The sequence below is a fragment of the Tympanuchus pallidicinctus genome, unplaced genomic scaffold, assembly GCF_026119805.1.
Source record: "Tympanuchus pallidicinctus isolate F22 unplaced genomic scaffold, pur_lepc_1.0 scaffold3, whole genome shotgun sequence".
NCBI classification, from domain to species: domain Eukaryota; kingdom Metazoa; phylum Chordata; class Aves; order Galliformes; family Phasianidae; genus Tympanuchus; species Tympanuchus pallidicinctus.
In genome coordinates this window covers 12,790,523-12,811,756 of record NW_026294747.1, presented here as the reverse complement: position 1 = coordinate 12,811,756, position 21,234 = coordinate 12,790,523, and the positions used below count along the sequence as shown (strand labels likewise).

Sequence of the window (21,234 nt, the reverse complement as noted above, 5' to 3'; positions counted from 1 at the left end):
GCAAGGAGCTTCTTTGATGCTTTCATATCATCACAGTATTTTTATTTTACAGTACAGGACTCACATAAATCAGTAATAAACAATGGCAGATGAGGCTGCATTTAAAAACACATGCTGTCATTGGCATTAGCATTAAAAATTGAATACGTGACAGATGAGGTTGGCTTTCTAGAAATACAGGAAAGCTTTCTTTCCACAGATGCAATGAGATCTGTCAGGATATTGAAATACTTTCTTTCCAAGGAATTACTGTTCAATTAATACATATGCCAGTTATTTATTATTTATTCTTTTTCATTACAGTCAACTTGTTTAATCAACAGATTTAATTATGGTCACATCGTCTTCCTGTCATAATTTATTTCAGGATACCATTTGGACTGTGTGTTACCGTATTCAGTGAGTCTCTAATGGAACTTGCTTAATATTAGAAATAGAATTTAGTGTCCCTGTTCTGCTCTAGCTGCAGATTGTTGGAAGGATTTAATAAAACATAACTGAAATAAGTTCAGACCTATCTCTTCTTGATTGTTGTTTGTTTGATTATTAGTTCTTTCTGATTGATTTTTAGGTTTTTTGGTTGTTGTTTTTTTTTAAATTAGATTAAAAAAAGAACCTACAAACTTGGTCCAATATCTGACGGATGCTTCCTGCTGAGGGTCTCCAATTATTTAAAACAAAACAACAAACAACTCTTGAACTGTTAGTTCCTAAAAGTTTCAGTTATGTTTTAGGCAGAATTTTCAGAATGGCTCGAATTCTGCTCACTGAAAACCTATCTCCATCTGTTTTGGACTGGGTATGCAAAAAGTAATTTGCAATTCCTATCTCAAAGACCACCACAGTTATATGATCTCTCTGGCACGCAGCTGATCTCACTGCTCAAAAAGTGTCCTATTTGGCTTTTGTAGCAGGCAGTACATCTAAAAGAACAGGACTTGATGCTGTTTTCACACACCCATCATTTCACAATCTATAGCACAGTGCTTCTCTTTTTTTTTAAATTAGCTCAGTGTATATCTATGCTGCTAATGTAGTTCTTTGGGTAATGGTAACAGAACATGCAGCATAGCATAAAGTAGGTAATTTAAAAGGTCTATGTTACCACAACTAAACTCCATCTGGAACTGGGTACTTTTATATTGCTTTGCTTTGCTGACTGTAGGCATACCCATAGGGTGCATAACTCTTAATTAAATGTTCTTCATTGTCATTGTTGTTATTTTTAAACCTATATTGTTGTTCCATTTCCATATGTAAAATGGCATCCTGGACTTTATTTGAATTTCCTTCAGTACTCCAGGCTGTAGTTATTGGCTAGCTTGTAGGCTGCTTGGAGAAAACTGTGGTTACCTTGTCACATGGAATAAAGTCTTGTCTGTATTACTGCTGCTTTTGAATGCAGAGTGTATTGTATAAATAATTCTGCTGATGGCAGCCTGTCTTGTATGCCTTGTAAAAGACAAAGTTGTTGTTTGTTACTTGCGTTTTATTTGCACCTCTCATCTACATAGGGCAGGTATGCAACCTGTTCACTGTTCTGTATAACAAAGCATGCAGTCACTAAGACCTAAAGAAAGATGATAAAAACTAACCAAACCAGCAAGATGTTCTTATCCAGTCTCTCAAAGAAGATCTTCATCAGGAAGTGTTATTGTCCTGTTGTTTCCGTTGTTTGTTTCGTTGTTGTTCTTAGGTTTTCTTTGTTTAATTTTTTTCTTCCCTTTAAGTAGTAAAATTGGTCACGCCTCAGGCAGATGGATGGGAGCTCTCCTTTTGATATCCACTGATTGGTACACAATTTCCAGCTTTCACATCTGAACAAACATCCTTCAGGAAAACCATTATGTGGATTGTGCTAGCAGTCTCTTTAATCATGAGCACTATTTGCCAGAAGCAATTATTGACTATAGCCATGCATGAATATCGTGCTATGCCCATTCCTTTGGATTGGATTGAGGACTTGTCTGCAAATACCAGCTTTAGTTAAGAGTTTCCTATTCCTTTAATTTTGAAATACGTGCTTTCTCACTAAGGACCGAATTCAACAAACACTGATAAGTTTACTTCTAAGCAAAACAGCGTTCCTGCTTAGCAGAGCCTAATTAATTTCACTTCATTTTCCTATCTCGTGTCTAGAACTATCCTTGTAGGGAAAGTTCTTACAGGGTTTTCAGAGTTTCCTCCTAAGATATTTGGCTATTTTGTATGTAATTAAGCATTATTTTTTTTCTTCTTGCACCTAAATAATACTGTTTCTTTTGAATTACAATGACTGTTTTGTGAGGTGTAGTAATAGTAATATTACTACAGAGCAGAAGAAAAATGCTGCAGAATTTCCAGAAGCAGCTCAGAACTTGCAGTCAGACTATCTGCTTATGGTCATAACTTTCCCCAGCACTTTCAAAATCATGGCCCATTTGAATTTGCTGTTTTATTTTCTGACGCTTTCTGTGCAGAAATGATATCTTGCACAAGGTCTGGACAACAGAAAGCCTTTTACTACAGATCAGAGAACTCTGTGTGGTCGAGATCGGCACTGGAGCACTGATGAAAGCAGATCTTATAGGCAGAGCTGCCTGTTGACTCTGCATGCTGACTGCTGATGGCCAGCAGAGCTCCTGCTATTTCTCATTCATCTGATGAGGTAGTAGAGAAGGACTGGCACAAGGCAGTGCAGCCTGCAGTGTCCCAGAGAAAAAGAGCACATATTGCTGTACTGTAAAAAACCTGAACAACTCACAGTGAATTATCAGGTGAGGGCACAAAGCTGCTGGGTCACCTGTGAGTTTTGTTACTTGTGTGCATGTTAACTACTGTGTTCAGGTCTAAAATTGTCAGTTAACTCCCAGTAAAAAGCATCACAAATCTTTTGCGCTATATGTTATTACATTCCTTAGAGAGTTTTGATACACAGATGATGATATTGCTAGGAGGTTTTAAGACTTCATGCCAGACAGTTTTCATAATTTAGTTACCTTTGTGTTTTGGTAGGGCTGAACAAAACTCCAGTTCAGATAAACACTGACTGTTTGCCCATGCCTTCACTAATAATGCACAGTTCTCTTTGTTTTTGTGCAGTACGTTTGTCCTACATCTTGTTCTCCTTGAGAACTACAGTCAGGGAGGGAACAGCTTGTTTCACAAGAGCTACTGAAAACAGCTTTTGTTTGTGAGGCTAAACACTGAAAATGGGATCCAATGGCCTTTGTAGTGCACTGTGTTGCAGGTGTGTGTACTGCAGGAGCTGGCTGACGAAAGAATGGAGATGAATAAAATGAGACCATGAAACAGAGGAACAAAAAAAATGAAGTTGGATTTCTCATATTTTGGAAATGAATAGGAGCCTGCAGGAGTGTCAGTTCTCATCAGAAGCTTTTCCAGGTTCTGCTGCAGAACCTCCCCATAGAAACTGTAGAGGAATGCCAATTAATTTTCAAATTGAATTGCATTTTCAAGAAGTAGTGAACGAAATGATGTACTTTGGCTGACTTGACCTACCCATAAATTAGAAATAGCAACCAGAAAGCCCCCTTGCATCCTGTGTGCTTACTAAGCTGGGTAAAGCTGCTGTCGTGTCCCACCCACTCCCCCTTGTTTGTTTGTTTGGTTGGTTTTTTTGTTTGTTTGTTTTTTGGCACACAGGAGCAAATTTTCAAATTTTAGGTGAGCTCAATTAACTTTTAATATTTACCAGTTTTTTGTTTATTTTAGGACTTTTTCTTAGTAATATCTCTCAAGTGGAGATGGTTAGTTTGGACACCATTTGATTAGGATGCTGAGATGGCCATTACATTCTAGTTAGAGCTGAAAGTGACATCTGGAGGTAGTATTAGACTAGGACCTGTGAGTGATAGCTGGGCAGCACTGATCTGTTACGTTGGGTTTTTCTATTTTTCTTTAGCTTTATACAGACTGCATACTTCATAACAAAGTAAGCATAAGTATCTGATGTATTTACACTTAATGCATTAATCTTAAGAGCTGGGAAAGATTGTACTTTATATTGAACAGGCAGAAATGCAGTTGACTAAGTAAGACATCAGGCAGTAGAAAAGCTTCTAGTGTTTTCTTTACAGAAGAGCATTTAAACCACTTAGCAGTTTACACTGTATTTCAGTTGCAAAGAAGTCAAGGAAACAGTCAGTGTTTCTGGTGTATCTCTGGATGTTCTTATATTGCTTGATTTAATGAAGATGAGTACTTAAGTAGTCAGAAAATTCTGTTATTTGGTATACAAAAAAAAAGCAACACAAAACCCCAGTGCAATTCATTTTGAGGTTTCAGTGCTACAAATTTGGAGACTACATTAATTACTTTGTTTTTAAAGATGGCATTCCCTTGTTTGCTTCAGCAAACAAAATCTACTTTGTTTGCTAACCCAGACCTGTGATATCTCCCCTTTTATTGCCACTGAGTCATGCATTCTTGTATTCTATAGCTGCTGAGCTACCTACATCAGCACAAGGCATTCAGTATTTCATCACAAGAGCAACTTTACGCACCTGCTTAGTTTGTTCTCATTCTACCCAGACAGCCTTGAATAAAACCTTTATTCAGAAATGGTGAACAGTGTGTGATCACTGTTTTCAGTTGTTGTCAGATTTTGTTTTTGCTTCACATTTCCTCTGTTAGACTATTCATGCATGTATAATAAGGACAAGATTAATCATAGCGCCAAAGCCTGTGATGTACATCAGATCAAAGTTCTGAAATAGTCAGTGGATAAATATGATTTTTCTCTAATTAAAACAATTAGTTTTCCATACTGCTTTGTGATGAAAATTTAATGTGTGAGCTCTTGTATCAATTTAGTTTTATTATGCCCGTGTATTTAGTATGCTAGAGTAGAAGTTGAGTCAATATTTCCATTATTATGATCCTATTCTACAATTCTAAAATTAGTATTGTACTCTTCAGGGGGCTTAAACCTAACTAAAAAAGATCACTTAGGACGGAAACTTGGCATACAAGCTTTCAACAACATATATTTTGGTGAAAAAGAAAATGTAATTTTGGAACACAATACACTTGTAAATGGGTTAGTTGTGAGAATAGAGGAAAATGTTAACTTAAACACATGTTGTGATTTGCAAGTTATTTATGACCAAACTGTGTATTTTTTTTAATATATATCCCAAACAAAATGCACATAAAATACTTTTATTCTATCATTGATCCTTCGTGTAGAGGGAATGGATGGGGTTGGTAGTGGAGGGAGGGAAAGACAGATACCTTTCAGATTTGTATGAGTTTTTCCTGTGCATCTGTTTATTTTCACATTTCTAGTTGATGTATGTATTTAAACAGGCCATTAAGATTGTAATACACAATAGTTGATACTGCTTTTCAGTGATATGATTGTGTAAAGTTTTTTAAAACTGAGGCATGAAAGAGCTCATCTCATAATCTTTGATGTAAAATGGTGCCATCACATTTTCCAGAATTGGAAAATTGTGATGGAGGCCATCACATTTTCCAGAATTCACTTGTTTATGTAAGACAGCGTTTTGTGAGCAGAAAAATTGTGATTAAAATTTAGAATTTCCTTTAAATGGATCCTCTCATATGGGTTTACAGGATAAAATAATCACTTCAGTTTCTTCAAAGGCTTTGAATTTCAGCAATATCAAGAATATAGACTAAGGTATTTGTGTACTGGCCTTACCTTACTAATCCTTGTATTGGATGGGAACAAGGTTTGGAAATAAGCCACAGTTTAAGAACTTATCCAGAACATTATTTCATTTTAATCTATCAGTGACTTGCAACAAACTTGCATCATCATCATTTCAAGTAGCCACAGCTGTCCTTTTGTCATGCATTTGACAGACACAGAACGATAAATTGCTTGGAAGGTGGGTAGTGAGAGTCGATGGCTTGCTTCAGGTGTTTTTCAGGTGCAGCTCAGGTCGGAACATAAATATACAGTGTTTCCCTCTGCTGTCTCATCTTTTAATAGGAATGGATGGCTATTAATGTGACAGATGGCAGCACTTCTGAACCACCTGTCACAACCATCGATTTCCCAAGGTCTCCATTCCTTCACGCCATTAAGAAATATCTCACTCGTATAAATCTGCCCTTCCCTTCTCTTCTTTCCTCCTCTGGAGATGCTGCCTGTGTTTCTGCAGTTGCTGGGGAGAGTGCACTGAAGCAGACAGGTGAACTGGGAGTGGCTGCAAGGCGCAGGAGGGATGGTGTGTGGGTATTGCTGTCTGGGACTGATGTCTTCTGTGGCCTGTGCAGCTGAAGCTCATGCTCTCAGAGGGAAATGTGAAAAGCCAGCAGCTGAGGTGTGCTTCTGCTGCTTGAGAGTGTTTCACATGTTCTGGTTTAGTTAGCCTTCTTCAAAGCCACAGATAAAAATCTCTTTAATTTCCAAATTCAGGAATAGCTTGTGACATAGGTGAATTTAAATTGCTCTCAGATGCCAAATATATCCTTTCTGCTTCAAACAAATCCATTCTTTCCTTGAACTCCTGTAAATGATGACTTATTAAGCCTTGTTATGCTACATCACCATGGTGGTAATCTTTACTTCAGTGGAACTCAAACTCAACAGATGTTTCCTGTATGTGTGCATTAAATTATCTGTTCTTGCTCTCGATGTTCTGTCCGAGTTTATGATTCATTAGTCTGTTTTAAGGATCTGTTGCTGTACGGAAATTTTTCTGCTTCTCTTGCTGTTTATGCCAACATTATTCTCTAGAATACTTCATGTCTGACCCCATTTGTATTCCATAGTTACAGTGTGTGTACATGTATATAGACTTTCCTTGCAACAGCCCTCAAATTCTCTCAGCAGACTTCTCCTGCCCATAAAGAAAATCAGCAATTCAGAACTGCTGGCAGCCTCCCTCTAAGGGAAGGGTATGGTGTGGGCAGGCAGCCCACAGCCCAGAAACTCCTATACTGTAAAGTTGACTAAGCCACGAAGACTTACATTAATGGTTTTGCTTTACAAGATTTTAAACACGTATTTTATTGTAATTCAATTTCCTGTACCTCCTTCATTCTATTATGGATGAGGAAGCAGACCGAGAGCAGGGAACTGCCTTCTTAATGTCACACAGATTGTCACTGGGAGCGTTCGGAACACCACTGATGTTTCTTTAAAATAATTAATGAAAATGAAATAAAGAAAAGCCAACCAAAACTGACGGGTTAAAACTTTCTGTAAAGCTCTATGTGTTTTTCCTCACAGGTGACAGTTACAACTATTGGCTATGGGGATAAAGTACCTCAGACCTGGATTGGAAAGACCATTGCTTCTTGTTTTTCAGTGTTCGCAATTTCATTTTTTGCACTACCTGCGGTAGGTTATTTTTTTGTTGTTGATCCATTCGTTCTGAGAAGAAGCTTTTTGTTAATAACTCCTTAAACTTCAGAATCTAAAACCAAACACAGAGTTCTTATTGTATGCAACATTAGATTTTCTGTGCATTTGAGAAAGGGGCGTGTAATTCAAAACACTTTCTTTCTGCCCATCTAGGAAGTGCAAAGAAAGTACTTCTCATGTTATTTACTTCTGGGCTTTGTAACTTAATGTTTTGACTTTTTAAGACATTTACTCGTAGTTTATTCAACTGATTAAGTCCAAGGTAAACTGGAGGGTTCTTATGCACACTCTTCCTCTGGCAGAGCTACAGAAACGGTGTTGCTGGCAGAGGCAGCAGTAAGCAGTCAGGTGCAGAGATGCTGTCAGCTAATGCATCTGCTTGCCAAGTTAATGTATGACTATGGCCAAAGTCTCATGTTCAAAAGTGATTTAGGGATGAGATTTTAAAGATATATTGGCTCTTTGCGCTGAGGACAGATTAGTACTTTCTAACAAGATATGGGATACCTGAATACCAAAAGTAAATTCAAGATCAGCAAAACCTAGATTGTGGTTTGGAAACCCAAAATTGTTCAGTGCAAAGAGTCGGTAAGGGTATTGCTTTCAAAAATTCAGCAGTACTTGTAAACTGTGCTTCTAAAATGTTTGTGCAACCTGAACTGTGCTGTCAAAAGGTGAAATTGGATGTGAATTGGATGAAAAAAATCTGGATCCGAATAGAATATCTCCTACTGTCAAAATCTTGCCAGCTTTATTTTTTAGCAAGTTTTTCAGCTGTATTAGCATAATATGACTGTGGCAGGGAAGTGTTGGGAATAAGCTTGCGATGGATAATAATAATATTTTTATACCAAAACCTCCACAAAAATTCTTCAAAATATTTAACAGCAGCTGTTAAAACTAAAGTGGCTGTTTAAAAGTAGTCACTTAATTACTCTTCAAAAGGTTGAGTACTTTTGAAGTAAGTATAGATTTTTAAACTCTCCAACATCGGTGTGTCTTCAAGATATATTCTCCCCTTTTTACTTTCACATTTGTACCTTAATTAGAAGAGAGACTTAGTAAATGAAATGACCTACACGAGAAATGTGAAAATCTGCTTTTTTGGCTGTTTTTCTTCTTGGACTTGAAAGACAGCAAGATGTCGTATAAATACATGTATATCAGCCCCACGTTTACAGTAATGCTTTCCTGTTTACCTGTAGAAATGAAAGAACACCCCAGCACCACCTTTATCACTGAGATTCTATTATTGAGTTGAACAATTTCTGTGAGTTGCTCGTAAGGGGAAACTTAGGATTTGAAGCTCTAGTGGTAACTGTTGCACACTGCCCTGCTTCCTTTTTAAATGAGGAGAACTGTCTAAGATCCCAGACAAAAATAATTGCTGTGGCTAAATGAAACTGATGTGAGTTCTGGGTCTAGCAGTGATCCTGCTTTTTCCAAACATGGGATGTTTGATCATCATTAAGTCTTTGATCTTGGCTCAATGATTGTAATAGGAAAGGTCTTTCCTGTTTCTTTCAAAGCACCGAGTGATTAATACAGTTCTTACAGATCGAGCCAAGATCACTGGCTGCCCTGATACCTTGACTGCAGAAAGCAGAATATGCTTTTTTGAGTTGGTGCAGTTATATAAGCTGATTTATGGAAGATTTCAGTATTTTTATCTGTCTGGTAGTAAAATCTTTGTTAAATATGGCTGTAGCTATGCACATGAACACATAAGTGACTTGCCTTATACTTAATTATGGACTTTAAACTATGTTTGGAAGCTGCTTCCAGTGCCATGCTGCTTATCCTGAAAATGCTTAAGATGGCCTCAAGCTGAAGTCATCTTAGTCCTGACTATTTTTATGTTCCTTTTCCTTTTTCTCGTCTTCCCATTCCTGCATAGGATAATGTATAAATGTAGGAGCTGCTTTACTACAGTTAAAAAGGCTTTCTTGTGACCTGAGTCTTACCATGCCAAAGCTTTATTAATAGTAAAAATGAAGTTAAGCACATCAGGTTTATATTTTTCCCTATTCTGTCATTCTCCTGCACAAGGATTTTATGAGGCTTTTGGAGGGTATGAATTACCACTGCTGCTTGCTTTTTAGTGTTTGAACTCAGCAGACTTAAACAGGTTTTGAATCAGGGCACGAGAGAATTCATAGTTTGTTTCAACTGGTAATATTAACTGAGTCTAAAAACAGTATTAAGCCATTTCCTCTCAGTAATTAGTGGGGTTTTATGATGCTGAATGGGAGTTCATTAATGCAACATAATTTGGCAAGCTTGTGTGCTTTCTTTCGTCCTTTTAAAAATATGTTTTAAAAAAAATTAGTTGTATGTTTTCTTTGTTCCCAAAGGGAATCCTTGGTTCAGGCTTTGCCCTGAAGGTACAGCAGAAACAAAGACAGAAGCATTTCAACCGTCAAATTCCAGCTGCTGCCTCTCTCATACAGGTACAAAGTTCTTGCATTTCACATATTATCATTTTTCTCCATTTGTACTTTTTTCCAATCTTGGCAATGTTCCATGGCCTAATTCATGTAGAAAATTGCCTAAGACTTAGGAATACCGGTCTCTTAAACAACTTTTGTGTTTACAGTGGTGTTTCCAACTAACGAGCAGGAAACTTCACTCCCAAATCAGGTCAAATTCTTTGCTTCTGCAGTTTAAAGTAGAAACTGAAGGCTATCCTGTGGCTACTGAACAGTTTAACTGTGGAAAAAGTTATGAAATGCTGTGTTTACAATAGTGAAAAGTAGAGAATAGGCTTCATGTAAAATCGTGTTTTAAAACAATATTGTTCCTTGTAGAAACAAATGTCAGGTATATTTCATTTTCTTTTGCACAAATAAATTCTTAAAAATCTCAGCTTTCAGATAATTAAATTGGAGATGACTGGGAAATGTGAGATTCTGCAAAATCATTTTTTTTCTGTAGGGTTCCAGAGAGGCAGAAAATTTAATGCCATCTATTAAAAGTATGGTTGTAGTTCTGTGTGAAGCTGGCATTCAGCTCACAAAAAGTGTTGATTCTATGGAGGATTTTTTCCTCCTTGTTTCCCCCTCACTCAGTTTCTGCACGTAGCTGTAGAAGTATGTGATCAAATTCAAAAGAAATGTAGATGTACCCCTATGTTGTGTCATTTTTGCCTTCTCGTATGACTTATTTCTCCACCTTCATGAGTGAATGTGGATTTCCAGGTCAGGCTCTTTATGGAAACAGTAGCTAACTGTAAAGTTTATGCTTGAAACTAAACAGTCCCAGAGTTAATGTGAAAAAGTTTTAAATTTAGAGCTCTGGTATTAGCCAGAGATTAACCAAAAGTCTTCAGACTCGCTGTGTTTTGTTTGGATTACATGGTCAGAGAAAGGATGGGTACTTAGTGTTCCCACTGATTCTTTTGGAAATCAACCCCAAATTATTCTTAAGTCTGAGACTGCATGTGTAGAATGTCATACTTGGCTTCTCTGAAATACTAAAGAGTGGAGCAAAGACAGTGAGTTGTTTACTTGTTATTTGTACTGATTATTACTATTTGTTAGTAGTTGTGGATCTCTAGAAGCCCAATTGAATAAGTTCTCTGCATCTGATTTACAAAGCAATTACTCTTAAACCAGTAAGTTTGTGAAATAAGTTCAGGAGAGGGCAACAGCTGAAATTAGCACTTCTTTTTCTTGTATTCCTTCTCGCTTTCTTCTAGAATCCACTTGTTTCTTCCAGTATCCTATTAACCATGGTGGGAATTATATGATTGTTTGATCCTTTAGTTTCCAAATGCTGTCTGCTTTTTCTCTATCATTCTGCATTGCTTTATTTCTTTCATCTTGTGTATTCTGCCTTTTCCTACTTGAGTGTATGTGAATGCCTGATACATATGGTGTAGAAGTGAGGGTCTACTGTTCTAATCTGGAGACTAATTCTTAATCATCTTTGATCACATATTTACATTTTAAGAGAGAATGCAGCAGTGCTTTGTCTCTGGTCTCATTTCCTAGCCCTGCTTTTCCTCCTTTGCTCTTTGAACTTAGTACTTTAATCATTGGTTGCTGGGGGATATGGAAGATTGCTTTTGTTTTTTAGCTCCTGCTTAACTAATTGTGCTGTTTCATCATGTGCTCCATCATCATCACTTCCTTGAAAGAATATAGCCCTACTGACCATATCACAGTTGCTTCTTTTCCTGACAGAACTCTTATGGAAGAATGATTTTATTTTATTTTTTCCTATTTAGGGGCCTGAAACATGGGATGCAATAGGCAAAGCATTCAAAGTTTCAAAATCACAGAGGGAAACTGGTGCAGAGCGAGAAATTCAGCTCCAGTCTCCCGAGGCGTGTCTAGAATTCTCTTTTATTATTTGCTGCTAATGCAAGTACAAGTAGTACTTGAAAACATTGGTCTTACTTTCCATTTTGCCCAGCTCAAACTAAGTGTTTTTTGTTTGCTGATTGAAGATTCTGAACCATTCTGAGTTAATGTTTTCATGGGAGAAACTACAGAGTGCTTATAGATTTCTTACGTGCTGACTTAGAAGTTATTGTGTAGCATGGGTTGCTACAAATCCCATTGCACTGATTGTTGCATTGCCACAACTTTTTCTCTAGACTGCCTGGAGATGCTATGCAGCAGAAAACCCAGACTCTTCGACATGGAAAATATATATTCGAAGACCTGCCAGAAATTATCATTTGCTGTCACCCAGTCCAAAACCAAAGAAATCAGTGATGGTATCATTAACTAACATTTCTTTATATAGAAACTTCAAATGCTTTTAATTGGATCAATTTTTTTTTACACTCTAGAGGCTTAATTGGGTGGTTTTTGTTTGTTTTTTTTTTTTTGCTTTACAGAGTTTTACTAGGTTTCAAAGTTTTGTTTACTAATCACTTTTGTGGCTTTCAGTATACAAACATTTTAAACTGCAACTTAATTTGCTTCAGTTACCAAGCTTGAATTATTTTTTATTGCATTTATGAGTTTGGAAAAGAATGATAATGATCTACCTCAGGCAACTCAAACAATTACTTAATGTTGTTTGCAAAAGTATATGCAAAGAACAAAACCCCAGAAAATGTATATTTCCAAAACTGCAACTTTATAACTACTTTAAAACGTGCAAACAAAAGAGTAACCCACATCCTGGTGCTTCACTCAGCTACCATTGATTTTATGTTTCTCTAATACACCTTGTGCCCATGTATGCTATATCTTATTCCATAGCTTAGAATGTTTGTTTATTCATTTAAGATACAGCAAGAAGTCTTTACATTATGTATCTTTACATTATGTAATACTTCGTCCTCTCTTTTGGATGTGTGGTAGCCATGTACTGGGAAGAAGAGGATATTTTACAAAAATTTCTCATATTATCATAGATTCATCTGAATTCAATAGCACTCTATTGGTTTGCTCTCTGCTGAAGGTATGATTTATTGTATCCACTAAAATGGTAAAGATATTCTAGAAAGTTTCATTTATATAAACTGTTGCAGAGCTAGCCAATTATTATTGCAGGCAAGGAATTTGCTAATGATGATGTATGGAATTCTAGGGATTAGCCAGTTTGGGGGGATGCAATCTCATTAAGAAATTCACAGTATAGAATGATGAAAGTAGAATTGGTCATGTACTCTTTTATGTGGTTATAGCTCATTAGGGACTTTGTTATTATTGTAGACAATGAAGAGCTGATTTAATGCGGCTTGCTTTGGTAATTTAACGTATGTGCATTTTTAGGTTAAAAAGAAGAAATTTAAGCTAGACAAGGACAACGGGCCTTCTTCTCCAGACAAGATGTTAACAGTTCCACACATCACTTATGACCATGTGACGGATGACAAGAAACCTGATTTCTGTTTCGATACATATGAAAATTCTGGTAAGCAATTTGTTGTAGAATGCATTGTCTTCTGTTAATGATTTATGCGTAGGCACTCGTTAATATGTACAAGAGAAAGGACGGAATTAGTTCTTGTCCTTGTTACTAAAGTAAGATAATTTTGCTTTTTGACTTTGCTGGCTTGTCTGGTTGAGGTTCAGCTGTTCCTTTAATGAATGTACTCTGTTGTAGACGAACTAAGATCCTTTGTCGTTTCTGCCTGCTGGAAGAGCTAGCCTCTCTAAGGCGCTAGCAGTCCCCAGTTCTTCAATTGATTAGAGATATCAGCTGCTAGCTTTTCCGTGTGAAATTTACTCAAGACATGTTACTATCATGCTTGTACCTCAACCAGAAAGGTCTGACGTATGTTGGCAGCTCTGAGCATAGTCTGCTATGTGAAAGCATTGTCTGCTCCCACCATCTGGTCAGTGGAGCCGGCCGTGAATCGAACTTTGAAATCAGAAGTGCTGAGGATAAATGTGTATGCATCTATATTAACTGTCACTGTGCAAAAAGGTACAGTGTGAGGAATAAAAAGAAAGGGCCATGTTTGGTGATCACCTCATAATTGATACTTCAGTAACCGGTGCTTGAGTTTTCATCTGTCTGCTCAAATTTTGACCTAGCACCAATTTTAATTCATTTCATGTGCTGCATCATTCTTTCTGTGCTTTTTCATTCTTTCTTGGCTCCTATTACAGAATGACTATAATTTGCATCTGGCAATAGAGATGATAAAGCTGTTAAAAGGTGGACAAATACTGAGTTCAATTTGTAAACTCACTCTGAGCATAGATATCTATTTCGGGACAATTAAACAAAACAACTATACAAATGATTTGTTTTGAAAAGTCCTACCTTTTACCACTGAGTTTCTAAAGCTCAATTTGCAGGCAGGCAGCTACTGCCACTTCAAAAATCAGCTGTATAGCTTTCAACAAATGGATTTTCTCTAATTTCTTCTGACACTTATCTTTTTCCTTTTTTATCTGTGTTCTACTCTCTCTAAACTGTTACAAGTATACAGGACAAACAGGAATGTTAAAATTGCTTGGTAAGTGGAGGTGAATTTTATCTGTAGCATGCAAGCTAATGACGAAGTAACATTGATTGCAGTGCTTTTTGTGTGTCTAGTGCTGTATAGTTTCTAAGAAATCTTGTACAGCCGAGGAGATCTAGACAGACCAAAATCTACATTCTCACATTTCTAATTGCGCAGACAATTTCATTACAAAGAAGAAAGCACTTATAAATATTTGTATATAAACAGACTATCCCTGTTTTTTCTTCATAATTGAGAAAAATCGATAGTGGATGGATAAACAGTAGACAAAAGATGATGTAATATAACTCAGACTTTATCTAGCAATTAAGTTATGTGCTCAGATAACCAAGAATTTCTAAACAAATAGATTGGGATGTGAGAAGAATGTCCAGATTGACCTCTGAAATTGGGCTCCCTGAAGTAAATGCATCTGTTCCTGTAAAAATGCTCTGTGGATATTTGTGAACAGATGGGGACCCATAAATTAAATATTTTATTTTACTGTTTGTCTGGATTCTGTGATCACTTAAGCAGCCATGGAGCCCTCTGATGTTTCTAATATGCTTGTTTAGGCATTTTCTTAATGTTTGAGTGTTCCTCAAAGACTTAGGATTAGAGCAAGATACAGACCAAAAAAAAAAACAAAAAACAAAAAAAAGCTAAACCTGTGATTTAGTAAAAGTGCTGTGAGCCACCTGTAGGTTTCCCATGCTGCATCCACTAAAGACATTAGAGATTTCACTGTTCAATTGCAAGGATCCTTGGATTTTGGCTAAAACATCTGAAATTACAGAGCTCAGTTTCTCCTCTGAATCCACATGTAACATAAGTGTAGTAGGAGTAGTAAAATACCAAAAAGTAAACTTTATGTCCCTCGCTCCCCGTGATTTTGGTTTGCCCATTTCCAAGAAGTGCATCTCTTTTGGGGCTGATTATGGTGGAATCTCAGGAGAGGAGCAAGAGCCTTGAAATCACCTGCTCTCTATAAGTAAAAAGCCTCAGAGGAGCTTTGCCAGCAATCACAGCTTAAATTTCCTAGCCAAAAGAGTAAACTCACGGACCTGAGAGTTCACTTAAAATCATTCTCACAGGGACTCAAAGGAATTGAGGGGAAACTAAATTTGTACATTCTGTGAATAAGATTACATTTTTTCTTCTGGCATCCTTGGTTCAGCAAGGACTGAAGAGCTTTGGCTGGAGCGTGCCTGTAGCTGAAGAACACTTACAAAATTTGTTGGAAAAAAAAAGGCACTATTATGATTAATTAAAAGAAATAAAGCATGAATGCTTTGTTTTGCTGAGTCTTTCTCAGTGTTGACTACTCATCTGTCTGAAAATTTTCCCCAAGAAATCCAATTTGAGGCAAGCACTTGGCTTAAATGGTTGGAGTTGGCTGTCATAACTGGTTTTTTTTTTAATGCAATGTACCATGTTGCTTTTAACATCAGTGGCAGGAGCTAGCTATGCTGTGGAACCAGACCAAGAGTAGTACAAGGTTGTACTCTTTGGAAGGGAAACACTTGAGGGAGCTGTGAATTCAGGAAGGAGAAGGCAAACGTATAGATGACATTTTTCAAGATAGGACTGGCTTCTGAGGAGGAATACCTTGCCAAAGAATTTTTGAAGAGGCACAATGCCTCCCCTAGTGGTCGGTTAATATTCTGCTCATTTGCAGTACAAACTGGAAGAGTTTCCCAGAGTCGATTTCCCAGTATTATCTATTTTTAAAGATGTCATACTGCCTACATAGGTATGTCTGTATCTCCTCAGCTGTCTGTCTGGAACTTTTTTCTTTCTTCCCCCCGCCCCTCCTATCTCTGTTTTATGTGTATCTTTACTATAACTCAGATTGTCAGCGTTCCTGGCCATCCTTTTCCACAGACCAGCAATCTTCCAGCGCTCCTTCCTCTCCAGGTAAATCTCATAATATTTCATTGCTCCATCACCTTTGTTAATTACTAAAATCTTGCAGTGTTCTGTCTGGAATTGCCTGTTGTGGCACAGAAAATTATAGTGCAGTCCTTTTAAGAAAGCGTAGGCTTCTTATTAGATTTTTAAGCTTGGAAAGTTTTTCAGATTGTGAACTGCAAATGTTGAAATAAATACTACCCAGTGCTATTCTTCTAAATGCATTAATTAAAATTTAAGTGTTCCATGCTTAATGGTGTTTTCAGTTTTTGATTGTCCTTGCAGAAGAGGAATTGGAAACTGTTTTCTCGCATAAAAACATCCCACTACCAGAAAAGAAGCTCCATGAATGTCATAGGGCATACAAAATTGTGTTAGTAATGTAGAAAACTCATCAGTAATTTCTTGTGAGTGATTGTGATTATACTCATTGATTAAGAAGTTTGGACCTTCTATTTTGGAGTGGGAGTTCTCGTGTTAAGGGGAGTGTATTCTTCACCATTTGAAAGTAGTATTTGGCCCAGCGTTATCAGTGGAATAGTCATACCTTGTAGTGGTATCCATCAAATACAAAGATAATAAATTTTGGGGACCCCTGAATTCTGGTAAATATCCCTTGCTGTATCTGTTTACTGTTTCTTTTCACTCATTATCCATTGAATTTTTCTTTTTAAAGCCTTTTTTATGTGTGTGTGTTTGAGAAACAGCCACTCAGAGTCCAGTGGGTATGGATTTCTTTTTATACCACTTCTATTAGGTGTTCAGGAATCTCACTGCTGGCCTTTGTACCAGAGTGGCAGAGATCATGACAAACTTCTTTTTCTTGTCTTCAGCTTTACCCTTTTGACAGTTCTTAGTAAAGTTTGCTTATGGATGAGGGTTAAGAAATGCTGACTTTTTTATCATTTTAGAAATCTTTTGTTCAGCTTGGGCAAAACCTTTGCCTTGAAGCCTTAACATAGATGTTTTTTCAATCAGTCATTACAAAATTAACTTCTCCAGGCTGTAGACCTGACTAAGTAACAAGCTGCCTCATTCCACTGAAATGCCCAGTGATCTATTGAAAAAAACACTCTGTGGTCCAGTCCCTGAGGGCCAGCAGTGTACTTTTCCTGTGTAGATGTGTAAGTCATGAGGGAGACTGTAATTTCTGACATCGGTCTTCTCCCTGGCTTTTCAGCTCTAACAGTGAGCAAGTCAGCAGTGATAAAGCTGTACATGGGGCAATTAGCTCCTTGGTGCTCTGAAGCAGATTTACTTCAACAGAATGTGTGGAACAGAACCCTTTGTGAACACCATGCTCTTCTCTTGACCCCTCCTCACTCTGTGCCAGCAGATTGCATGGAAATGTTTTGAAGTGGTTCCTCCTTTATGTTTGAAGCAGCAAGATTATATATATGAATGAGAGAATAAAAAGTAGAGAACTGCATCAGTCACTAGAACAGAACATGATCTTGGTTATGACCATCTTAGAAGTTTTTAAAATAAGGAGAGAGAGACTGTATTTGCCTTTTATTAAGTAGCTTCTCATCTCAGTATTCTCTGTCAGCTAATAGGTAAATATTGACTTCCTGTTCCAGATGAGGGTACTTACTGAATTAAAATGGTTGTGTTAGTGAATATCTACAGAAACTTGCTTACTGGTTTTGATTCTCTATGCAATTTGTTTGCACTCGAGTGTAAATACAGTAATATTTTATGCATGCAGAAATTCTGTATCTTCTTTGACAAATGTTAAGACTACACTCAAAAATGCACTTGGGGTTCTGAAACTGGCAGAACTTAGGAGAAATTAGTTTAGAAGGAGAATTTAGTTTAGAAATGAAATCTGTACCACTCTACCTAATTTCTTGGATGCATGAACATTTTGGTTATAAAAGCAATTCTGTCTCCCAGGACTTCCACTATCTGAAATGGTCTTTCCTCTGTAGTGCTCCTTGTGATGAACTGTGCATCTTGACATTTGACTCATGTAGGGGTTGATAAATGAGGCTTCCTTCCCATGAAGTGAGGCAGGGATTGGGAACCTATAAATTGGCTCAGACAGTGTGTGAGAGAAGCTGTCTTACCATCATGAAAATGCTGATGCTCCTTTGGTGATCTAGACCTGGTTTCTTGGTCTTAGTCACATTAATTACACCCCAAGAGATGATTTTATAAATTAAAATTGAATTAGAGATGACATAGAGGAACTGATCTTGTCATTCAGGTGTTCATGCACTACTGCTGTAGAGCAGACTGGTATGACTGATTATCATACATTGACTTTTAGATTGTGCTGTGATACTTTAAAGTCTAGTGTATGAGGAGTATAAAGAGTTCTACTTCTAATGTACTTTAAGCTGTATGCACATCTTTGTAGTAACTTCTGGTTATAATATTCTGTTAAAATGTGCTGTATTTCAGAAATCCAAGCAGTAAGTCATTTTTAGAAGAAGCTGTATGCTATTGCTGTAACCGTTATCTGCATATTTTCTCACAGTGAAAAAAAGCCCGACGTTTTTAGATGTGAACACAGGACCCTTCATCAGGACCAACAGTTTTGCCGATGAGCTTGACCTGGAGGGTGAAACGCTGTTAACCCCAATAACTCACATCTCACAGTAAGTCAAGGTCATTGAATTGTGCATTAGTTGACTTAGACAAGAGAAGCCAATCCAGGTGGGAGGAGCTGAAATATGGAGCTGATAGGGCTATCTCAGATATTTGCGTCAAACTCTTTTACCTTGAAGTCGGTGTATACTTTTCTGAGTGCCAGTAAATCTTCTTGTTGACCTAAAGAAAAGTTCACTTGGCTTTGACACAAGGTTTTAGTTTTTAGCTAATGTCCGTGGGCAGCTGGTGGTTGATAGCCTTAAGATTTTCACATGCAGACAATGTGTGGGAGTACTTGCCTGTTGAGAATTATGTTAATCCCTCCGTCGTTTTCCAGTGGAATAGCTGTAAAGTGCAAATTTAGAAGTACATAAATGAAATACTGGCCTTATATTTCAGCAGTACCTCCTGGAGTGATTATAAGATGATATGTATTGGAAGAAAAATGTGTTTTGATCTTTATTACTGCTTTGTGATGTATTGAAATGACTCGAAATAGGCCTATATTTTTTGTTTTTGTTTTTGTTTTTTAAAAGGTTTTCCACGTTTCTTTTATGCTAAAATGTCATGGCTCTTCAGATTGTTCTAAAAAATTCTTAAGATAATAGAATTTAAGTACACTACAATGTCAAAAGGAATAATGACTCAAGAACAGCTAAATATTTTATTTGAACACCTTAAAAATATCTGTCACTGTCTAATTCAGATTCCTAACAAATTCATATTGTTTGCCATAGCAAATGTGTGACAGTGTTTAATAGATCAAACTCTTTCACCTTGCTGGCAGAATGAGAGAGTTTCTTCCTTTCCTATTCCTAGAAATCTGACTATTTCTGCAGTGAAACCACAGATGAAAATTCTTGGCATACTTAGTTTCAGAGGTACAGCATATGCAGAAATGCCTGCTGCCAATTTTCAGGCCTTCTTTCTCAGTGATATAAATAGCAGAGAAGAACAAACATACATGCTACTGCCCCTTTGGAAAGGGTATGAAACAAAGAAAACGTAGGTTTTGGAGAACAGTGCCGGCTCCCAAACAAAATAATTTACATTCTCAGCTGAATCACCTACATGTACATACATCTGTAGGCAGAGAGTTTAAGAGACTTTTATTCTGGAAGATTTCTTAGTGGTGCAAGCAGGAGGAGGAAGTCATAAATTTCCTCTAGCCTTAGACAAGAACAACGGAGCAGCAAAAGCAGATCTAGAAGTTTCCTTTCCATAGCTTTAAAAAAAAACACAAAAAACCAACCAAACTTAACACAACATTGCAAGGCTTTCTTTAAGGGAAATAAGCTTTGGTGCTAGGAGTTTTCATCACCCAATTTGGACTTGCTAATGATTCCTTTTTTTCTCATTGTCACCTTGAAACATTATAAACAGTAAGGTGCTCTTCTACTTTAAAGTCGGATTTTGTAGTATTTGAGAGGTGATTTTTATTATATTATTGTCACTTCTGGGAGCCCTTAGAATATAGGTAATGTGAATCAGCCCCCCAAAAATATGGGATTCACATTCTTTTACGTGTTCACTGTGTTTTTGTTTTTTTATTATTGTAACCTTCATTGAAATTCCTATATCGTTCTAGATTATAAGTAATGGAACAGTACAAAATGTGTCCATGTATTTGCTTTGTGTTGAGTCTCTATTAAGGCAGAAGAAAGTGGAGGTCATGTATTGGTAGTTTGTTTGGTTTTGGTTTTGTTTTGATTGGTTTTCAAAGACTTTTTGGTTCTCAATTCAAAACCAGATAAACTGGATTAAATGTAAAGCTGGATAAAATATTAATTGACTTGCATCCCTTTGAAGTATGGGTGCCCACATGTTGTGTAGCTTATGGGCTGCTCACTCAGAAGTGCATTTACTTGGTATGCAGTCGATTAAATGTCGAAACAAGGCCAGAGAGGCCCATAGATATAAAGATTTGGCAAAAAATTAGAGAAAACGTTGTGTTTTGCAGAGTTTGTTGTTGTATTTCATGTTTAGATAACAGATGTTCTCCCCAGCATTTTGGAATTAAGAAGTCTGTAGTGCTTTTTTTTTTTTTTTCCTATTGGGTTGTACAGTGAAAAGCAAGTTATTGTGCAAAGTTTCAGCAGACACGTGCTGCTGGATGTTAAAGACCCGCCAATTTCCACCAATTATTTGGACAAATGCTTATTTTTCATTCTTAATTTCAAAGTCCTAAGGAACAAATGTTTATGAGCTGTTATTGCACGTGTCAGGAGGGCCTGAATATTAAGTGTGTGGGAATATAAGTAAGCGTGAAATTTAGAGCTATGGCCTATGCAATATGATTACTCCAAATTAGTTGATAAGGAAATAAGCAACCATTATGCAAGCATTGCCAGGCACTTAACAAAAATGCAGCACCAGCTATGAAAACAACTTAGTGGGGAAAAGTCAAATAAAGTGCAAATAGCTCTAGTTGCAGGTCTTAAAAGCAAGTCATAGTCTATCAGAGAAACAG

At 37.0% G+C, this 21,234-nt stretch overlaps 1 protein-coding gene across 1 annotated transcript in view; it reads left to right on the top strand.

Annotated features, from left to right (window-relative positions):
• KCNQ1 (potassium voltage-gated channel subfamily Q member 1) overlaps nucleotides 1-21,234 on the top strand; it is a 328,880-nt gene that overhangs the window by 85,646 nt on the left and 222,000 nt on the right. The window contains exons 7-11 of the mRNA XM_052694566.1: nucleotides 7,208-7,318; nucleotides 9,697-9,792; nucleotides 11,943-12,065; nucleotides 13,075-13,216; nucleotides 18,652-18,772. Coding sequence (XP_052550526.1) covers nucleotides 7,208-7,318; nucleotides 9,697-9,792; nucleotides 11,943-12,065; nucleotides 13,075-13,216; nucleotides 18,652-18,772 — 593 coding nt within the window. The remainder of the gene's footprint in view (nucleotides 1-7,207; nucleotides 7,319-9,696; nucleotides 9,793-11,942; nucleotides 12,066-13,074; nucleotides 13,217-18,651; nucleotides 18,773-21,234) is intronic.